The sequence below is a fragment of the Lissotriton helveticus genome, chromosome 3_1, assembly GCF_964261635.1.
Source record: "Lissotriton helveticus chromosome 3_1, aLisHel1.1, whole genome shotgun sequence".
Lineage (NCBI taxonomy): Eukaryota > Metazoa > Chordata > Amphibia > Caudata > Salamandridae > Lissotriton > Lissotriton helveticus.
The window spans coordinates 1197620720-1197639899 of NC_136061.1; the positions used below are offsets into that span (position 1 = coordinate 1197620720).

The 19180-nt window shown below is 47.7% G+C and overlaps 1 protein-coding gene across 1 annotated transcript in view; it reads left to right on the top strand.

Annotated features, from left to right (window-relative positions):
• The window catches only part of LOC144823367 (uncharacterized), an 888205-nt gene that overhangs the window by 803593 nt on the left and 65432 nt on the right, over positions 1-19180 (top strand). The window contains exon 17 of the mRNA XM_078681837.1: positions 4635-4695. Within this exon, the coding sequence (XP_078537963.1) occupies positions 4635-4695 (61 nt within the window). The remainder of the gene's footprint in view (positions 1-4634; positions 4696-19180) is intronic.

Consider the following 19180-nt stretch of genomic DNA (forward strand, 5'->3'; position numbering starts at 1 on the left):
CTAAGTTTGATGAGAGCACTGAGGAAGAACCTTTTCCTGTGTTAGGACATTGGTATTCACAATGGGCGTAGTGACTAGAAATCTAAGAAATGAGGGTTCCCTTTTGTGTATCTAACTCACTTGGAGTATGTTAGTTGAGAGGCTATGAGAATACACCACCACAAATGTGCGCATTCAAATGGACTTTATAGGGATATTGTTTAAACACTGGACACTGTCTTCTGTAAAAATGTCAATTTTTATTTAGCGCCAATCAAATATTAATGTTTCATGAAATCATACCTATGTATTTAAAAACATATTACACACAATTTCGCCATTAGTGCAATTGTACAGGTAAATGTATGTCTTCTTATGACGTCTCAAAACAAATTCTCATACAATTTAAAAACTATTCATCAAAGCAATTCGCAAAAACAATTTAAAATGAGGATAAAGTTGTTTTGGACTATTCATAAAAGCCTTTTACAAAAACAATTAACCAAGTACCTTTGATGCTGCGTTTCGGTGGTACTTGAGGTGGTTCACCCCACCTTCTTCAGGACACAGTATTAGAAAACATATACAATATTTAGAAAATAAAGAAATCCGATTCACTGCCCTATTTTAAAACTTCATATTAGACATGTTTACAGTTGTATATTAGTGTGAATCATTCCCTCCAACAGTTTATATCCACATTAGTGACTCTACTTAACACCTTTCAGTTTTTGCAGAAGCAATAATGTCCCTTGAATAATTGCTCCCCTATGAATCAAGTATAATGCGTGCTAATGCATCATGCCCTTTATACTGAGGGTCATGGAGGAGTTATTGACTTATATTTAACTATATTCCACTTCCTTAAAAAATGCCCCTTGGGTGCGCTCGTATATTTCCACTTATTGCAGGAGCAATAATGTTTCTTGATCAATTGCTACCCTGTAAATCAAGTATAATACGTACAGAGGCATCATTCCCTTTTTACTAAGTGACATGGAGGAATTATTATCTTATATTTAAATATATTCCGCTTCCTTAAAAATTGCTCAATGGGTGCACCCATATATATCACAACTCTACCTTAAAACCAGTGCCGTATTCTTCTTCCATGCACTTATAACTTGCTTAATTCATCCCAAATGATTTTCTTGGGAGTAGTAATCCTATCTAGAGGATAGAATTTTATAGTGCTGGGGTTATTTTATCACCAGAGGTGGAATATCCTTTTAATAAGTTAATTTGTTATAAATTATGACTTTCTATTATGCTGGGGATATGTATTCTTGCCCTTGTTGTCCACAATCCAGGTCCTAGTTTTGGAATATTAATGGAGCTCTGTTATTAGTGTTCATTGTCATCTCAATCAAATCTCGCTAATTGCACTTGATATGGAACTTACTGTTGCGGAGCTATAACATGCTTCTTTGCGTACTACACCCGTTTCTTATCGGGTCACCACTCTGCAGGTAGAATATAAATATACTTTACTTGGAACCGTACTCTCCTACACGGGTTATATCATTACCCTCAGTAATTTTATTGTTTTCAAAGAAACAATTTTATTGATATATTTATCTCTAATTGTTTTACATTTGTTACAGTAACAATGACAGTGCACAATTACCACAGCCAATTTGGGTCACTGTCTATTGTTATCTTTTAATACACCTGTAGATATTTACGTGCAATCGTTACCCCTTTGTTTGGCATAGTTGTCGTATGGTTTCCACTTTCTCAGTAGGAACTATATGTTTTTTTGGACAACATACGTTGAGATGGTGGTAGCTAGACTGATTCCTAACACCCCCTCAGGATATGTATGCCGGTAGTCCTGCTAGCTCACAGTGCCTGCCTAAGTCACGCTAAACATAGATGAGTAACCAATGGTTTGGGCAACCTTAGAACATGACAACCCTGACTCCCTAAGGAATCATGGTAACAGATCTAGAACCTTTTTGCTCAGTCACTCCTACATACTCAGATAAATACACAAGAAAATACACAGGGGGCCTTTTCAATATTTATTGAACAATTAGTATACTTATGAAGTGGAATTTGTAAGCAACATGGATTCAGGGAAACTAATCCTGCACTATCACAAGCAAATGTGGGTCAAGACTCAACATGTAAAAAAGAAGGCAACTTGAGAAACGTGTGCATGTAAAAATGGCAGTGTTTCTTCCCAGGCCTAACCCAGCCATGTGACAGAATAACAACTTAAAACATTGGTCCTGAAGAATGCCCAGATCCTCTTTGCAAGGTCACAAGTTGGACAGAAACATGTTGACCACACACTCTCTCAGCTTTAATCTATCTGTTGGGTACACCAGAATAAAGTTACTGTTCCTCCTTGTCACTTTTCCTGCAATCTGCATACCTCATCCATACATGCAGCTCACATAGGGCCATTGAGATCACACAAAAAACACTCCAAGAGCACCTCCCTTTCAGGAGGGAGTTGTAGCTCACACCAGGGATCCTTGTGACTGGTGTCAGGAGGGACCCTATGATAAAGCATGCCACCTAAAGGTGGCTGAGGCTTTGCGTCCTAAAGAAAGGAAATTGTTAAACGTACACAGGCTACTCCTGATTGACTGATCTAATATGATCGGTTTTGATGACCTTGTTCCTGTTGTTGTGGTTTTAAGGAACAGTGCCTAGCCATGTAGAAAACATATTTTTATACAATATCTAATTCCCCCTTTACTGTGCTTTGCAGGCTAACAAGGCTGATGGGCTAATGTGCAAAAGTAAAACATACTAAACAGCAAAGAAAAGTATGTACCCAAAGTGAGGTTACCAAAGGATCTTTGTCCCGCTTTTGGCATTCACATTTTCCATGAACAGGCCTTATTGTGAATAAAAATCAATTTTCAGAAATCAGTGTGGAAAAAATGTAGAGACTTGATTAAAAGTTATTTTTCATTAGATGTTGAAGGAAATATGTTTTCGAGCTTAGTAAAAAGAAGTTTAAAAACGACTTTTTGTGGTGCCTGAGAGCAAATGGGTTAAAACTACTTTGGCTGTCTCCCTTCACTTCTATGGCTGTAATTAGCACGCAGATTAGGTGGGAACTACTGGCCTCCCGGATGACAATGCAGCTGCCTTTGGGAGCAGCAAAGCTGAAGTGGTGTAAACACTTACCACTTAGCAAGGCTAAGTCAACTGGGTGAATCAAGGAAGGAATACATATTCTTTATTTCATGGGAAAATCCCAGTGCAGATCCCAGGAACATGAACCACTCTCAGATAATCACCTGTGTCCATTGCAAGTAAAACTGGTTCCAGCATAGAGTGAGTGGGTTTTCCCCTATTTAAATATGGATATGCCGAAGAGGAAGTATACTGCCCTTGCAAAGGGAAAAGGCTACAACCATGTTCAATGATTGACCGTGAGAATGTTTTCAGTAAAGTGAGATAGGAAATCATGCAAAAGGAGTTTGGACTTACATGGCAACGTTGCTTGGATTGGGTTTAGGAATTTCCCAATCACTGCCTAGTGTATAGGATAAAAATGAATCCTCAGCACCAAATCCTCAGAAAATGTATGTACCTTTAAGAACATCTGAAGGAAGCAGCATAAGATTCTGTCTGAGGAAAGATAATTGAAGGACTCCTGACTCCTGCTGACACTCGGATATAACAACTCTTCACCAAGGGTTATTTGGTTGCCCTCCTGTTGCTACAGGGATAAACAAAGAAGAAGGGGTCCATATACTGTAGACGTTTCAGCTGACTAGGTTTGAGCTATCTGCAATAGGCCTTTAGGGAGCCTTGGCTGAAAAGAGACTTGATACCCAGAGGCCTTCCCTGAAGTCCGTAAGAGGGACTAGAAATGACTTTGACAAGACACAGTAGAGATTTAGTCTGGGTCTGAGGTTGGTCCAGGGAAGGGGCACCCTTGAAAAGCCAGATTTCCAGCTTTGTCCTGCTTGTACCTTTTTAGGGCTTGTGAAGCCCTGACCGGTTCCATCAATCAGCCTTAGATCAATGGAAGATTTTACAAGGTAAAAATGTGACAATACAGATGTCAAACTGTGGTTTTGTTGCCAAAACTGAAGGCCCCCAAAGAGAGCTTGACAACAATGTATTTGGCATCGAGGACACCTCGCCAGCTTCAGCGTCCTGTCTTTCCTCGCTGAAAGATTATGTGTAACCTGGGAGGCATTATAGGCCTGATGCTCCGTGAAATCTTGGTCTACTGCAAACATTGACTTTCATTAAACATTTCCTTTTCTTGACACATTGTACCCTAAAACGTTTTTTAAAATAATCTCTTGGGTTCACCTGATCAATGTAACTATTTGTAGCTTTGTTTTTGCTTATTATATGTTTCTTGACTTTTCCCAATTGTTTTTGGAAGTATATGCTGTTGTGTCCCTAATTTTAATGTCGCTTGGTACTGCTTTTACGTAACACAAATGTCTCTCTCGGCAATCGCCTGCTTCTTGTGCTGTAGCTGTAGCTACCAGAGGTTAAGCAGAGACTCACTTAGAAATGTGATGTAACCTAACCAGACTGTGTTTAATAAGCTAGAAGATGTACCCCTTTCCAAAATTATGATAGTACATGAATGAGAAAAACGTGATTTTGTCAAGTGCACTTCTAGTCCTCAATTGCAAGCTGTAAATTAAGCTGTGTTCTGTGTCTAGGTTTACGAGGGACTCATCTATATGGATTTTAGCAAAGATCTAATGGATAAACAAGGTTTTGGTAAGTATGCATATTTTTATAGTGTACTCATTAATTCCTATTATATACAATATTGTACTAAGGGCTTAAATGTGTTGCACCTTATGCTTAAGAGTGTGAGAGTAAATAATATGTGTCTAAATTAGATTGTTTTTGTGGTATGCTTACTATTTTTATTACTAAATCCCTCTTTGTAACCTAATTTCAAGACAAATCGTGTAATATGCGTTTCCTTTAACTGATTGCTTGAAACCACACTTTGCAGTCTCAGCTGTTTTTGTTCAAGAGCAGTACTGTTGGAAATGGCCCTTTTTGCAGGGTTATCCCCAAACTTTTAGCTTTTTGTTTCTTCCTCCTATTTTTTCCTGACCTGCTGTTTTTGGTTTTAGGACTCTGTGCACTTTACCACTGCTGATCAGTGCTAAACTGCAAATGCTCTCTGTGTAAATTGTGTTATGGATTGGTGTTTCCATGATTGGCATATTTGATTTATTTGTCAGTCCCTAGTAAAGTGAACTGAGCATGCCTGGGCCTGTAAATCAAATGCTACTGGTGGCCCTGCAGCACTGATTGTGCCACCCACATGAGTAGCCCTGAAAAGGTAGCTCAGACCTGCCACTGCAGAGTCTACGCACAGTTTGTAACTGCCATGTCGACTTGGCAAGTGCAACCACTTGCCAGGCCCTACATTTCCCTTTTCTTACATGTAAGTCACCCCTAAGGTAGGCTCTAGGTACCCCTGTGGGCAGGGTGAAGTGTATGTGAAAGGTAGGACATGCCCTGATGTGTGTGGCATGTCCTGATAGTGAAATACTTCCAATTTCATTTTTCACTATTAAAAGGCTATCTGGCCCATAGGAAAGCATGGGAGTTAATTTATAACATCTTATAAATATAACTTCCCACTGGGACCAGATAGAAAAATAAAGTTTAGTATGCTGGAACTCAGAATCTAAAGATGCATCTTTTAGTAAAGGGGATTTTTATATTCTGTGTTTGAAAATACCACTTTTAGAAAGTAGGTATTTTCTTGCTTAGCTATCCTGTGTGCCTCTGCTAGGATGTGTATTGACTGTCTAGCTTTGGAGTGACAAGGGTTGGGGAGGTGCATCCTCTCAGACGGCCACCGGGGGGTTGATGTGTTTTCTGCCTTTCCTGAATGAGTCAGGGCTGGGCTGAATAGACCTGGGCAGCATTTAGAGTAGTGGGAGGAGTTTTCACTAGCACCTGAACAGGCCCAGTCTGCATTTAGAGTGGTGGGAGGAGATTTCCCTTGCACCTGAATAGGTTCTGTCTGCCTTGGACAATGCTGTCTCCACCTCCTGCCAGGAAGCTGCACTAGAGAGGACAGAACTGGTTTGGGCTGGGTATAGACACTCTCTGCCTTCAGAGAACAAAGGTTTTTGTGGTATAAATATTGGGGCCCAGACCCCAGAACTTTAGAACTCTTTTGGACCAAGAAGACTGCCAAGAAGAAGAGCTGGAAAAGATGTGAGGAGGAACTACTACTTTGCTGTGTTGGCCTGCTGTGGCTGCTTCTGTCTTGGGCAGTGAAAGGACTGGACTGACCTTTCTGCAATCTACTTTTGGGAGTTTCTCCAAGGGCTTGAGGTGGAGTTTGGCTCTGTTCAAGAAGTCTCAGGAACAGCAAAGACTGTAAGCGCTTCTGCCCTCAACACTGGGGACTGTGTGTTTTGTGCTGCAACAGACGGAAAAAGCAACCCGAGGCCGTCGACGACGACGCTGTCGACTCCGTGTCCTGAAGGCACTGCAGAGGGCACCGCCGCAACACCACACTGCGACCCTGGTCTCATCGACGACGCCTGCTGATGCCACCACCGAGCCGCAGCTCGCACCGCGACCTGTGGGCACAGCACTCTGCACGGTCTTGCTTCATGGCGATGCCTTGGTATCCCCAATGATGCCGCTATACGCCGAAATCAACGCTGCTGCTTGCACCGTGGTTCGAGGGCCCCGCTCGTAAAGTTACACGATGCACCGCCTTCATCCCGCACCGCAGCCTTGGCCTACTGACACGGGCGCTATTGACTCCAGTTCGTCAGCTGACAACAGTGCTTCAGCAACGACGATGACGCTGCTTGCGCCGTTACCTGCCAGCACCACGACAAGCACTGTATCACTTCGCACCGCGAGCCTGGTCTCACCGTCAACGACACCATAAAGCCGCTGCTCGAACCGTGACCTGAGGGCACCGCATGCCACACCGCTGCACTTTCCACCGCAGCACCCGACGCCTGCTGACGCCACTGCTCCTGACTACACCAGAGAGGAGTTCGATCTGCAACGTGTGTGACTTCAAGGGCCCCATCTACTCCTGCACCAACCTCCATATCGGACGCCGTGCTTTCGGAAGCTCAACGAAAGGTCACCGACGCCCTGCATTTCTAACAGGTACTGTTTGCAGGTCTTCCCGACACCGTAGCTGGTCCACAACGCCTCGGTCAGCCAGAACTGTTTGGATTTGTTTGTTCACGGCACCGTGATAGCCCCGGACGGAGCTATCGATATCAAGGAACTGTTTTTCAAGCATATTTTGATAACTGAAGATTTTCAAGTACTATATAGTGGACTTTTTTTTATCGTTTTAGGTCTTGTTTTAAGTATATAAACATATTGGATATTTTTTTCTCAACTGGTGTGGTGCCCTTTTGGAGTACTTACACTGTATTACTGTTCGATATGTGCAAATGCTTTACACACTGCCTCTAAGATAAGCCTGACTGTTTGTGCCAAGCTACCAAGGGGGTGAGCAGGGGTTATTTTAAGAGTGTAACTCTCTTATCCTGACTAGAGTGTTGGTTTCTGCCTGGCTGTGGCGCATGCTCCAGCCTATCAAAAATCCCATTTCTACTAAGTAATTTATGCTTTTCATTAGATTTTTGATCGGGAGAAAAAGATAAAAATCAGAGCCATAATGGCCTAGATCATGGGTACTCATACGCAAGCCTTCCTTGGCGACCCGCGGACCTAGAAGATATCGTACCTGTGTTTTTTGTTTTTTTAAAGGGTCAGCAAACACCGCTGGTTGCAGCAGCACAGACTACGAGAGACTGCTCTATATGGGGGCCGGGCAATTCCAGCGATAGTCAGAGTGGAGATGCAGGGGCGCTAAGAGGTGAAATACAACAAAGCCTCATTAACAAGTAAATGGTCTTTTAAACACCTGTGAAGTACTCGGGTGCGGCTGTGTGTGTGCCTGGGACGCTGTCTCAGCCCTGGCTGCCACACATGCGAGGTGAGGTGACAGAGGGTGACAGAGGACAGCAGGGTGTGAGAGCCGGGTGAGGTGACAGAGGGTAGCAGGGAGAGAGAGCCGGGTGAGGTGATGGAGGGCAGCAGGGAGAGAGAGCCGGGTGAGGTGACGGAGGGCAGCAGGGAGTGAGAGCCGGGTGAGGTGACAGAGGGCAGCAGGGAGAGAGAGCCGGGTGAGGTGACGGAGGGCAGCAGGGAGAGGGAGCCGGTTGAGGTGACGGAGGGCAGCAGGGAGAGAGAGCCTATTGAGGTGACGGAGGGCAGCAGGGTGTGGGAGGCGGTGAGGTGACGGAGGCATCAGGGAGTGAGAGCCGGGTGAGGTGACAGAGGGCAGCTGGGACTGTTGGCGCTATATATAATTGATGCATGCATACCTGCACGGACGGTTGACTGGCGCCAAAGTGGGGCTTTGATCTAACAGCTCTGGGTGAGAGTCAGAATTAAAGCCAGCGACAGATGTGACCCCAGGCCCAGTGGTGGGACACAAACCCCGGGAAGCAGAAAATTCAGAGAGAAAACGAGCTGGCTTTTACATTACACAGGAAGAGAGGAGAGTGGGGGGTCTGTCTCTGAGCTGGTGACGGGGACGTGGAGGCACAGTACATGTGCACTGCCCGAGGCACAGAGACAGACAGAGACAGAAACTTAGACAGATAGAGACAGAGATAGACAGGGACAGACTGACAGATAGAGAGAGAGACAGATAGAGGCAAAGATAGATACATATAGAGGCAGAGACATATAGAGGCAGAGACATACAGAGGCAGAGCCAGATAGAGGCAGAGACAGATAGAGACAGGGGCAGACAGAGCTAGATAGAGGCAGAGACAGGGACAGACTGACGGAGGCAGAGACAGATAGCGGTAGAGACAGACAGACAGACAGAGTTAGAGACAGAGAAAAAGACAGAGACATAGAGAGAGACAGGGGCAGATAGAGGCAGAGACAGATAGAGGCAGAGACAGACAGAGACAGGGACAGACAGAGACAGATAGAGGCAGAGACGGGGACAGGGGCAGACAGATAGAGGCAGAGACAGACATAGAGACGGAAAGGGAAACAGAGGGAGGGAGACAGATACAGGAACAGACAGAGACAGGGACAGACAGAGACTGAGGCAGAGAGATTGAGAGGAAGACGGGGAGGGAGAGGGAGACAGAGGGAGGGAGGGAGACAGATGGAGGGTGAGGGAGGGAGACAGAGAGAGAGGGAGACAGAGAGAGAGGGAGACAGAGAGAGAGAGGGAGACAGAGGTAGGGAGTCAGGGAGAGACAGAGGGAGGGAGACAGAGAGAGGGAGGGAGAGAGAGAGGGGGAGGAAGACAGGGAGAGAGAGGGAGGGAGAGAGAGAGAGGGAGACAGACAGAGAGAGTGAGACAGAGGGAGACAGAGAGGGAGACAGAGAGGGAGAGAGGGAGGGAGACAGAGAGAGAGGGGCAGGGAGAGATACAGAGAGGGAGGGAGAGATTGAGAGAGAGGGAGGGAGACAGAGAGAGAGAAGACAGATGTGTGTGTATGCCGGCTCTGGTGGCTCAGTGGATGAAGGCATCTGCTGCAGGGGCCTGTGTTCAACCTCATGGTCACAGTTTTTTCTTTTGCTCTAGCCCCGCCCCCCTCCCCACTGACTCTGCCCCCACCAGTGCGGCCCTTGGCCACAAACTACACTGTAAATTTGGCACCCGAGAGAAAGTTTGTGAGTACCCATGGCCTAGATGGAGGGAGCAATGGTCCTCTGCAGTGTGGTAGGACTCGAGAAGAGTCAGTCACACGCCAGTTCTACTAGCCTTCCAGTCACCTTTCTGGAGTGAAAGCTGCTTGTTTTCATTTGAGTCTCTCTGTTTTGGCACTGATCCATGGTCTGTTGTGACCTGCAGAAATTCCAACACATCTCATTAGTAGACCAGTTGTGCATTATGTTCTGCTGTATTTTCATTGGGTCGTACAAGGCGTGTTCTGAAAATACTCTGAGCCAAAGCAGAAAAAGTCTGGCACCTGCTAATTGGAGCAGGACATCAGTTCGTTTGACCTTCCAGGAATACAGTTGATTACTCTTTTGAAATAGTCCTGTATGTGCAATCTTTCCGATGCTTAAATTGTAAAATGAATAAAAATGAAGTTTATGGCTCTAACATCTTTCGAGACAGCCCAGCTCTGGTTGCTCTTTCCTCCACCACCCTACATTTCCTGTTTCTTTATCTCACTCTTGTAGGTACTCTTTCTTCCCTACCTTCTCCATATGTTGCTGTTGCGCTGTTTTTCTTTAACCCTTGTGTCCCTGGTCAGCCTTTCACTCTCTTGAACTCGTTTGAAGTCTGACCATGAAACTTGGTCCCAGTTCCCAAAGATTTGTGGTGGTGCCCACCACCTGAAACCACTGGCACAAATACAGGACTGTATCCATGAAATGCCTAAGTGTTAGGATTTATAGATCTGATGGCCTTTGATGTACAGCTTGTTTTACTGGGTTGGTACCATCATGGTACGTAACATTTATGTTCTTCTGTAAATGGGGTTCCGCAGTCTCAAAATACTTTACACTTCCTGCCTCAAACATGGGGGGCGTCAGCACTAGGATAAAGGCTGGGTGAATCTCATACCCAGGTTTGTTCCTGAATAAATTCCAGTGATTCAAGAGCTTTCCCATTTAAGCAGGATCTACTCCCAAAAATAGTGCATACTGCTAGATATCATCTTGAAATATACATTAAACAGTTCTGGTGCAATAGTTTCTCGGTAATGGTATTCTGTGAAATTTCTTTTTTACAAGTTCACTTACAACCATATGGGGCATGTAAGTGTCATGGATGTAAGTGTAATGTCAAGGAATCTGCTTTTACACATTGTGGAAAGGAAGTGTGAGAGTTTCTTGTTAATTAATTAAGTATGAAAAACTTGGAAAGTGTCTCCGAGTACCAGTTGCATACTAAACAATGCCTTAAAAAATGTACAATTCAGATTTGTGGCGATGAATACGTCATTATACTTTGTGAACTAGAGGGCTGTGCAAAAGCATGTTATCCATGCCCTTCCTCTCAGAGTACTCAAGTTTCCCGGGACAATGAAGGAGTACCTCATTGAGTCATGGTAGGGACGTACCACAGGCCCCCGAATGCCCGCAGAGCGGGGGGCGCCCCGAGCTGCAGAGGGGCCCATCAGCACAGTACTCAGGCCTGAGTGCTCCGGATTAAATCCGGAGCAGGGGGGGGGGGCTCCATATACATTGCAGGGGTCCCTTTAAACTTTCATTACGCCACTGAGTCAAGGTTTTGCATTTAATTCCAGGACTGTTTTAAAATATGTGATAAACGGGGCTTTAAGTCGCAGAATGTAAACAAAACATCTGGACTTGAGCTACTCGTACGTGGACCTGTGAGCCTCCAGAACTGGGCACCGTTCTCCAAAAGGTAATCTGAAATATGTTTTTATTTACCATAAATTCCACTATCTGAATATGGGAAAGTGTTCAGAGCTACTGATGGTTCAAAGGTCATGTGATGCACCCTCAGCTACAACGTGACTGTATCAGCCACTTTGTAGGTGCTGTTTAATGAAAATAAAGGGTGGAATGGAAAAGCATCTCACTTTCGGCAATCATGGACAGATACAGAGTAAATGGCTAATACTCTATGTATTTTAGTTTTTTTGAATTTCCGAAGATTATAGTAAAAGGTGGAAAGTCATGAACAGGTTTAAAAGTTGTTTTAAGATAAGAAGCATTTAGTTTATTTATTTAGTTACATCTGCTGTTTTTAAACCTTATAGAGCAGATCTTACATCTGCTCTATAAGGGTTAAAAACAGAAGAAAGATTGGGGTATTAGGTAAGTATTATGCTTCCTCTGTCACTGCCTTGTGTTGATCAATATGTTTCAGCCCCTTAGTATGTACTTAATGGATAAACTGGCCTTTTTTCCAGACCTCGGACGCTTCCTATTTTCCCCAAGTTTTTTTTTTACCTAGCACGGCAATAAAGGAAAACAACGTATCCATAACAAAATACGTTACGTTACGTCACTTTACGGTAACATAACAACTTCTGTTGGATTAATATTGGTAAAAGAAGACAGACCATCTGGCTGTATGTTAATAAACATGCAAAAGGCGGGGCGTGGCTAGCAGCCGATCATGGCGGCCGCTTAACGGAGGAGCTCCTGGAGTAAGGCGGCGTCCCACGTCAATCCGGTAAAATTATCCGACCAAATTTCACTCCGACCGGGCGTCCCGGGTCGGGGACCGAGCGTTGCCAGGCGGTGAAGTTTTGAGAGCCGTAGGGCATCGGGAACACTTGAAGTGGAGCTCTGAGGAGGAGGGCCTGCCAGCAGCCGCAGACACCGGACTGTCCTACAGGAGCCGGCCTGGGGGAAAGTAGCGGTACACCGGGACAGCGGCACCGGAAGTCAGCGCGGAAAGTGAAACCGCGGACTAATCCAGTCGCAGAGGGCAGCGAACACGTCGAATGGCCGGGCGGCGGACCGCCGGTGAAGGCGGACATTGACGGAGGTCCGGTAAGCAGCGCAGAGTCGGCGGACCGGCTGTAGGACACAGAGATCGCAGACGGGGAGCTGCGTGTCGCAAGCCGAGTGCCGGAGAGAATCCAGCGGAAGACCGACCAGCCGTACAGGGGAGCGAGACGGCGGTTGGCCCTTCACCTGCCGAGTGTCCCTGGAGACCAGACACGAGGAAGACCTCGGGAGGGCCGGCGACGCCCTGGCACCAGACAAAGGGAGAGAACCCAATGCACGTCAGGTGTAGGCGATATCCGAGAGGGACGCCCCCGCACCAGACTTGCTAACGCAGAGGGGAAACTCTACCACCCGACCCCAGCCGTACCTGGTCTGCCTGAAGCACGGAAGTGCCGGAACGCACCAGGGGCACACATCCGCACTGGACAGCAGGGTGCCTATTGAAGAGGCACTAGCAACGGGCTGACTAGGCCAACAAGATAGGCCTAGAACCCGGCAAACAGCGCCGCGCTGTGAGGAGGTGGAAGATAGGGCAGGGGCGGAGGGGACATCGAGAGCGGCACCTGCGGCTGCGGACAGAGACTCAACGGAAGGATAATTCTGGTCGAACTCTGGGGCCGCGCCCCTCTTCCTCGCCCTTCTCCCCCGCACAAGGCTCCGAAAAGGGGTAAAGTGGATTGGACATCACTGCCACCTACCTACGACTCGTCTTGAGGACCAATCACTGTATGGATTGCTAAGGTCACACGGAGCCTTGACACACCACGTCTAGCGCTGGCTACAGGGGGATATCAGGTGACCCGGAGGTTGCGATTGAAAAAGAGACAAGGCGGGCCGCAAGGTAGCCTTCGGGAACCGGTAACCGCACAGCATGAGATCGCGGCAGGCCCAGGGGAAACCATGGCGGGCAGGGGCTCTAAACACAACACAACGCAGGCCAAGCTCGACAAGTTTGCCTACGATCGAAACAACCATCCCCAAACGGAACTTCGGACCCCGCCGGGGAAGACACCGGACGGGGACGGAACGAAAAAAGCGACGCTGGAAGATGTCATGCATGCTCTGGCTCAAGTTCAAGCTACAGTGGGTACCACCGCCACGGAAGTCACGCTGATCAGAGCAGACTTTCAGAAAATGAATGAACGAGTGAAGCAGGTGGAGGTGGTAACGAAGTCCCTGGTGGAAGATGTGTCGGAACTACAGGTGGCGATGGACAAGATGGTAGCTGAAAACAAATTCTTACGAGACAAGATGGACGATCAGGAAGGGCGCTCGAGGAGAAACAACGTCCGAATATTGGGAGTGCCGGAGTCAGAAGGTAAAGGGGCCATGGACCTCTACGTAGAAGAACTGATTATGACGCACCTCAAACCCAAGGGACTTTTGCACTTCTTCTCGGTGGAAAGGGCTCATAGAGTGCTAGGAGGACAACCAAAGCCTGGAGCCCCACCGAGACTGATCCTTGCGAGACTCTTTAATTTCCGAGACCGTGACACAATTCTGCAGGCGGCGAGAGCGTCCCCGGCCGTCCAAATCCAAAATTCCACTTTGGCCTTCTTCCCGGACTACACAGCAGAAGTAGTGCGATGGAGGAGAACTTTCCTGGAAGTTAAAAAGGAGCTGAGAGCTAAAGAACTATCCTACTCTATGCTTTTCCCGGCGCGGCTAAGGGTTGTGGCGGACAACAAGGTCTGGTTTTTTGACACACCGGAAGCGGCACAAGTTTGGCTGGAGGGTTGGAGGACTGCAGGACACCCCCGCCGGCCTCCCGACGACACAAGAGACCACCGTGGGGACAGCCAGGCGAGATCGCAGAGGTCAGAATGAAGTGGGCAGCCCGGGTCTCCAACGCAGGGCTCCTTGGGAGCGGAAGGGGGTGTAGAATCCTGAGATCCCGATGTTCCTAGAAGTTTTATATGCCACAGGACCACTGCTGGATGGACGCTCCTGGGCGCTGACCTGGGGGGCACAAAGGAGAGCAGGGTGGTCGCCTGCTCCAGAGGACACTCCACCCCAGCGTGCAAGTAACTGTTGAAGGGTTGGGTTAGGCACTCTGCTATGTTGGGGAGGCGGGCGGTTAAAAGCCCGATAAGCAGGGAGGCAGGGAGGGGGGCAGTGGAGGGGGTTTGTTTGAAAGTTTTAGAAGTTACTCAAATAAGGTCTTATACCGAAATGTTGACAATGCATAATATGAGACGCGCTGAAGGCAGGTACACCCCAAGATTCAGATCCAGTTTTCACTACATTAGACGCAGGTTCGACGGCACACGACTGTCATACCCATACACCTGAGGGGAGACTGGGGAGCTCGCGGATAGACCCTCTCCGGCTTATGACGTGGAATGTAAGGGGATTGGGAGATAAGATAAAGAGGGGATTGGTGATGCATGCGGTGAAAAGGCAGGGGCCGGCTATGATGCTTCTCCAAGAAACACACCTCACAGGGGAGGCGACAAAGGCCTTAGACAGAAAAGGGTATAAAATGGCGGTACACTCGGAGTTTACCACAGGTTCAAGGGGCACGGGCATATTAGTCAAGAAATCAACACAGTTTATTATCATTAGCACTAAAGTGGACACACAGGGATGCTTCGCAGCAATACAGGGCCAATGGGAGGGGAGGCTCCTGAATGTGGTATCAGTTTACATCCCCCTGGCGTTGCACTCGGTGATGTTACCTGCACTAGGGGAATTTTTGCTGGGACTACCTGAGGGGGACATAATACTGGGAGGGGACTTCAATGCCACGGTGGACACCCGGCTAGATAGATTTCCGGAGTTGCCCCAGAAAGGGGGTCCCTCCCGGTTTCAGAGATTCCTGACTGCGATGGGCTTAGTTGACATTTGGAGACATGCACATCCTACTGCGAGGCAATACACATACCACTCCACGGTGCATGGTAGCTTATCACGGATTGATTACTTTTTAGCGCTGGGTGGAGGGCTACAGCTGGTAGATACTGTTGACATACACCCTAGGGGGATATCAGATCACTCACCGATCACGCTTCAGGTCTCCACGCAAGAAAAGTCACGCAAAAGGATTTACCCAATACACGCCACATACCTTAAAATTCCCAAGGTGAGAAAAGCACTTAAACTGACGACTTCCCATTACTTTGCAGAGAACTCTGACTCGGTGCGTTCCTCCGCTCTCTTGTGGGAGGCATATAAGACGGTGTTGCGGGGACAGGCGATAGCATCCATAACGAGACACAAAAGAGAGCGGCAGAGAAAACTGGCGGAGTTGGAGCTATCCCTACATGACGCAACGGAGGCACACGAGACGGACCCTACACCTGACACGACCCATGACATGGTCCTGAGGCTACAACAGTATAGGGAACACGTGAGGCAGCAGGCAGTCCATCAGATAACAGAGACGACACATAAAATCGATGACATAGGAGATAAGGCAGGGAAAATGTTGGCCTGGCTAGATAAGAGGGGAGGTAGTACCAAGGGAATACAACGGATTTGTGATGAGCAGGGGACGGAACACACAAGCCCTGAAGAGATAGTTGAGATCTTAGCGCGATATTTTCAGGGGGTGTATACTCCGATTACTGAAGTGACGGCAGAGATGGCGCGTGCCTCACTGGGTGGTATCCCTGTTCGGGCACTGACACCGGAAGCGATTGCGGAACTGGAGGCAGACCTCACGGAGGAAGAAATTCAGAGAGCAATACAAGCACTGAAACCGGGTAAGGCCTCTGGACCAAATGGTATACCGATAGAATGGTACCAGGCCGCGTCAGAGGGACTTAGTGGGCCCTTACTGGCTATGTATACGGACAGTCTGGACAGGACTGAACTTCCGTTAGACCAACGGACGGCAACTATTGCTGCGATCCCCAAGCCCGGAAAACCTCAGGAGGAATGCTCATCGTATCGCCCTATCTCCCTTCTAAACGCCGAGGTTAAAATCTTGGCTAAACTTCTCGCCACCCGGCTGATAGCGCACCTTCCCCAACTTATACACCCTGATCAATCAGATTTCATGCCGCACAGAAGTACTGCCCTCAACCTACGCAGGGCACATGGAGTGTTAGCCAGGGCAACCTCACTGCGGGACCCGGCGGTCATACTTGCCCTTGACGCAAAGATGGCATTCGATATAGTGGAGTGGCAATACCTATTCGAGGTCCTGGTACACATGGGATTTGGCCCAAAATTCATCGCATGGGTCCGGCTACTGTATACTAAACCTATAGCGCAAGTGGTGGCATACGGACATCTTTCTCGACCATTCCAGCTAAAGCGAGGGACCCAACAGGGTTGCCCGCTCTCACCGCTGCTCTTTGCGATTGCATTGGAGCCATTGGCGACTCTGATACGCTCCACCCCATTATTAAAAGGGATCACCTGGGCAGAAGGATGGGAGGACCGCGTGTCACTATACGCGGACGATATGCTGGTGTACCTGTCGGAACCAGAGAGCAGTATACCAGCATTACTGACGCTGTGCGATGAACAGGGTAGAATATCAGGATACACTCTCAACTGGGCAAAGTCGGAGATATATGTCCTGCATGGCCCGGCTCCCACACTGTGCGAGGAATGCCCCCTCGGGATGGCAGGGTCCTCATTCCGGTATCTGGGGGTTCATGTCACTAACGATGCAGATGAGTTTTTCCGGAAAAACCTGGCACCGCCACTGGAGCGTCTGAAGCAGGATGTTAAATTCTGGGCGGCGCTGCCGCTGACGTTGTTAGGTAGGGCAGCACTCTATAAAATGATGTCCCTGCCCCGGTTTTTGTATATCCTAAAAAATACGCCATACCCTGTGGCACCGGGTTATTTCAGGCGGGTATCTGCGCTGATGGCTGGCCTCATGTGGAACAATCGACCGGCACGCATTGCACAAGCGAAACTGCACAGGGGATGGTACGATGGCGGGATCGCGCTACCGAACCTGCAGCTGTACTACTGGGCTGCCCAACTGAAACCCATTAATTAATGGCTCCATGCACCACAGGATGACCCGGCCTACAGGGCGGACAGGATGCAATTGGGCACAAACAACATGCTGGCGCCCCTTTACGATAGGCGGAAAACACACACATTCACGGGACCAACGAAACTTACTGTAACATTATGGCACACGGCACAGGCAAGACTGGGATGGAAAGGGAAACTCACTAAACTCACCCCATTATGGGATACGAGGGCACTGGGCAATCTGCGACGCAGTAAGGGGTTCAGGTCCTGGGATAACATCGGGATATCCACTATAGGAGATTTATGGGAAAGGGACACAGTGCTGCCCTTTGACCAACTAAGACAACGGTATGGGATGGGACAAACGGAGCTGTACCGCTATATACAAGTGCGGCACGCTCTATTAACAGTCATTCCGAATGGCACTCCGCTCCCAGACGCCTCCCCCATGGGAGATCGTCTTCTTACAGACTACATGCCAGACAAGGCGACGTCACTTACCTATCGTAAATTACTGAATAATCTACCAGACCCGACAGTAAAACTGAGAGACAAGTGGGGGGAGGACATAGGAGAAATGGATGAGTCCGAATGGAATGCAGCGCTAGCATCACCTAAAGAGGTGGGCATATCATCCAAATTGAGGCTTGTTCAGCTTAAAATTCTACACAGGGTGTATTACACGAGGAAGATGCTGCACACAATACAGAGGGCTCAACACCCGTACTGCCTTCGTGGATGCGGAGAAGTGGGAACACTATTCCACACGCTCTGGGAATGCCCTCGAATACACGAATTTTGGAGGCAAATAACACGTACCATGTCACAAACGTTGGGGGTATCCTTGGTCCCTGAACCTCGGACATGCTTGCTAAATATATGGGGACTCAATGATCTTTCCAGGTACGGTCAGCAATGGGCCACGATAGGAATGATCATAGCGAAACGTGACATAGCACAAAAATGGGGAGCGGTAGATACCCCCACATTGACACAGTGGTGCACGAACATGGACAGGGCCATGATAATAGAGAGGTCAGTATACACCGTCAGGGCTTGCCCACGGAAATGGAATAAGTTATGGTCTCAATGGAACGGGTACCGGGGAGACATATGCGAGCCACTGGAGGAAGATGACGCATTAACATCAGATGAAGAAGGGGAGGAGGACATGGGAACAGGATAATGCAGGGACTGTGGAAGGGACCAGGGGCTTAACAGGGGTAGGATGAGAAGGCGAGAGGAGGGTGGGCGGGATGAATGTCGATTTCTAATTCCTGATTGATAATTTGATCTGTCGGACTGTGAAAGAATATGGTAATAACATTAAGTGGGTTTTGGCGATGCTCCCATATTTTAGTTGTTCGAACAATGTCAACTGGATTTGGGGATTACGCCTGTCACTTTTATGACCAATGACCGAATATGATAACTTCTTGTTAAGGTTGTTTATGTTACAAAATATAAAATCAGACCAATGAAACTCCGTTTAGGAAATGAGAACTGTTTACACGTATTGCTACAGGACGCCGCCGTGCCCCAGGGATGTCGGCATATGGGCTGTGTACTTCTCAAGTGTATGTCAACATGAATAAGATGCAGCCGGCCCCACGGGTTGTAGGTCTGATGCTGTGTAAGAGTTCTGTAATACAATAAAGGTCTTTAAAAAAAAAAAACATGCAAAAGGCGATGGGAGGAATGCTTGCAATTGGTTGTTGTTCCAACCCATCGTTCTGTTGCCCACTATGCCACATCAGATTAAACAGTGCTCTATGCAAATCAGTCTTGATCCTCGTCAAGTAGGAATAGTCCAGACCAAACTTCCAAGCAA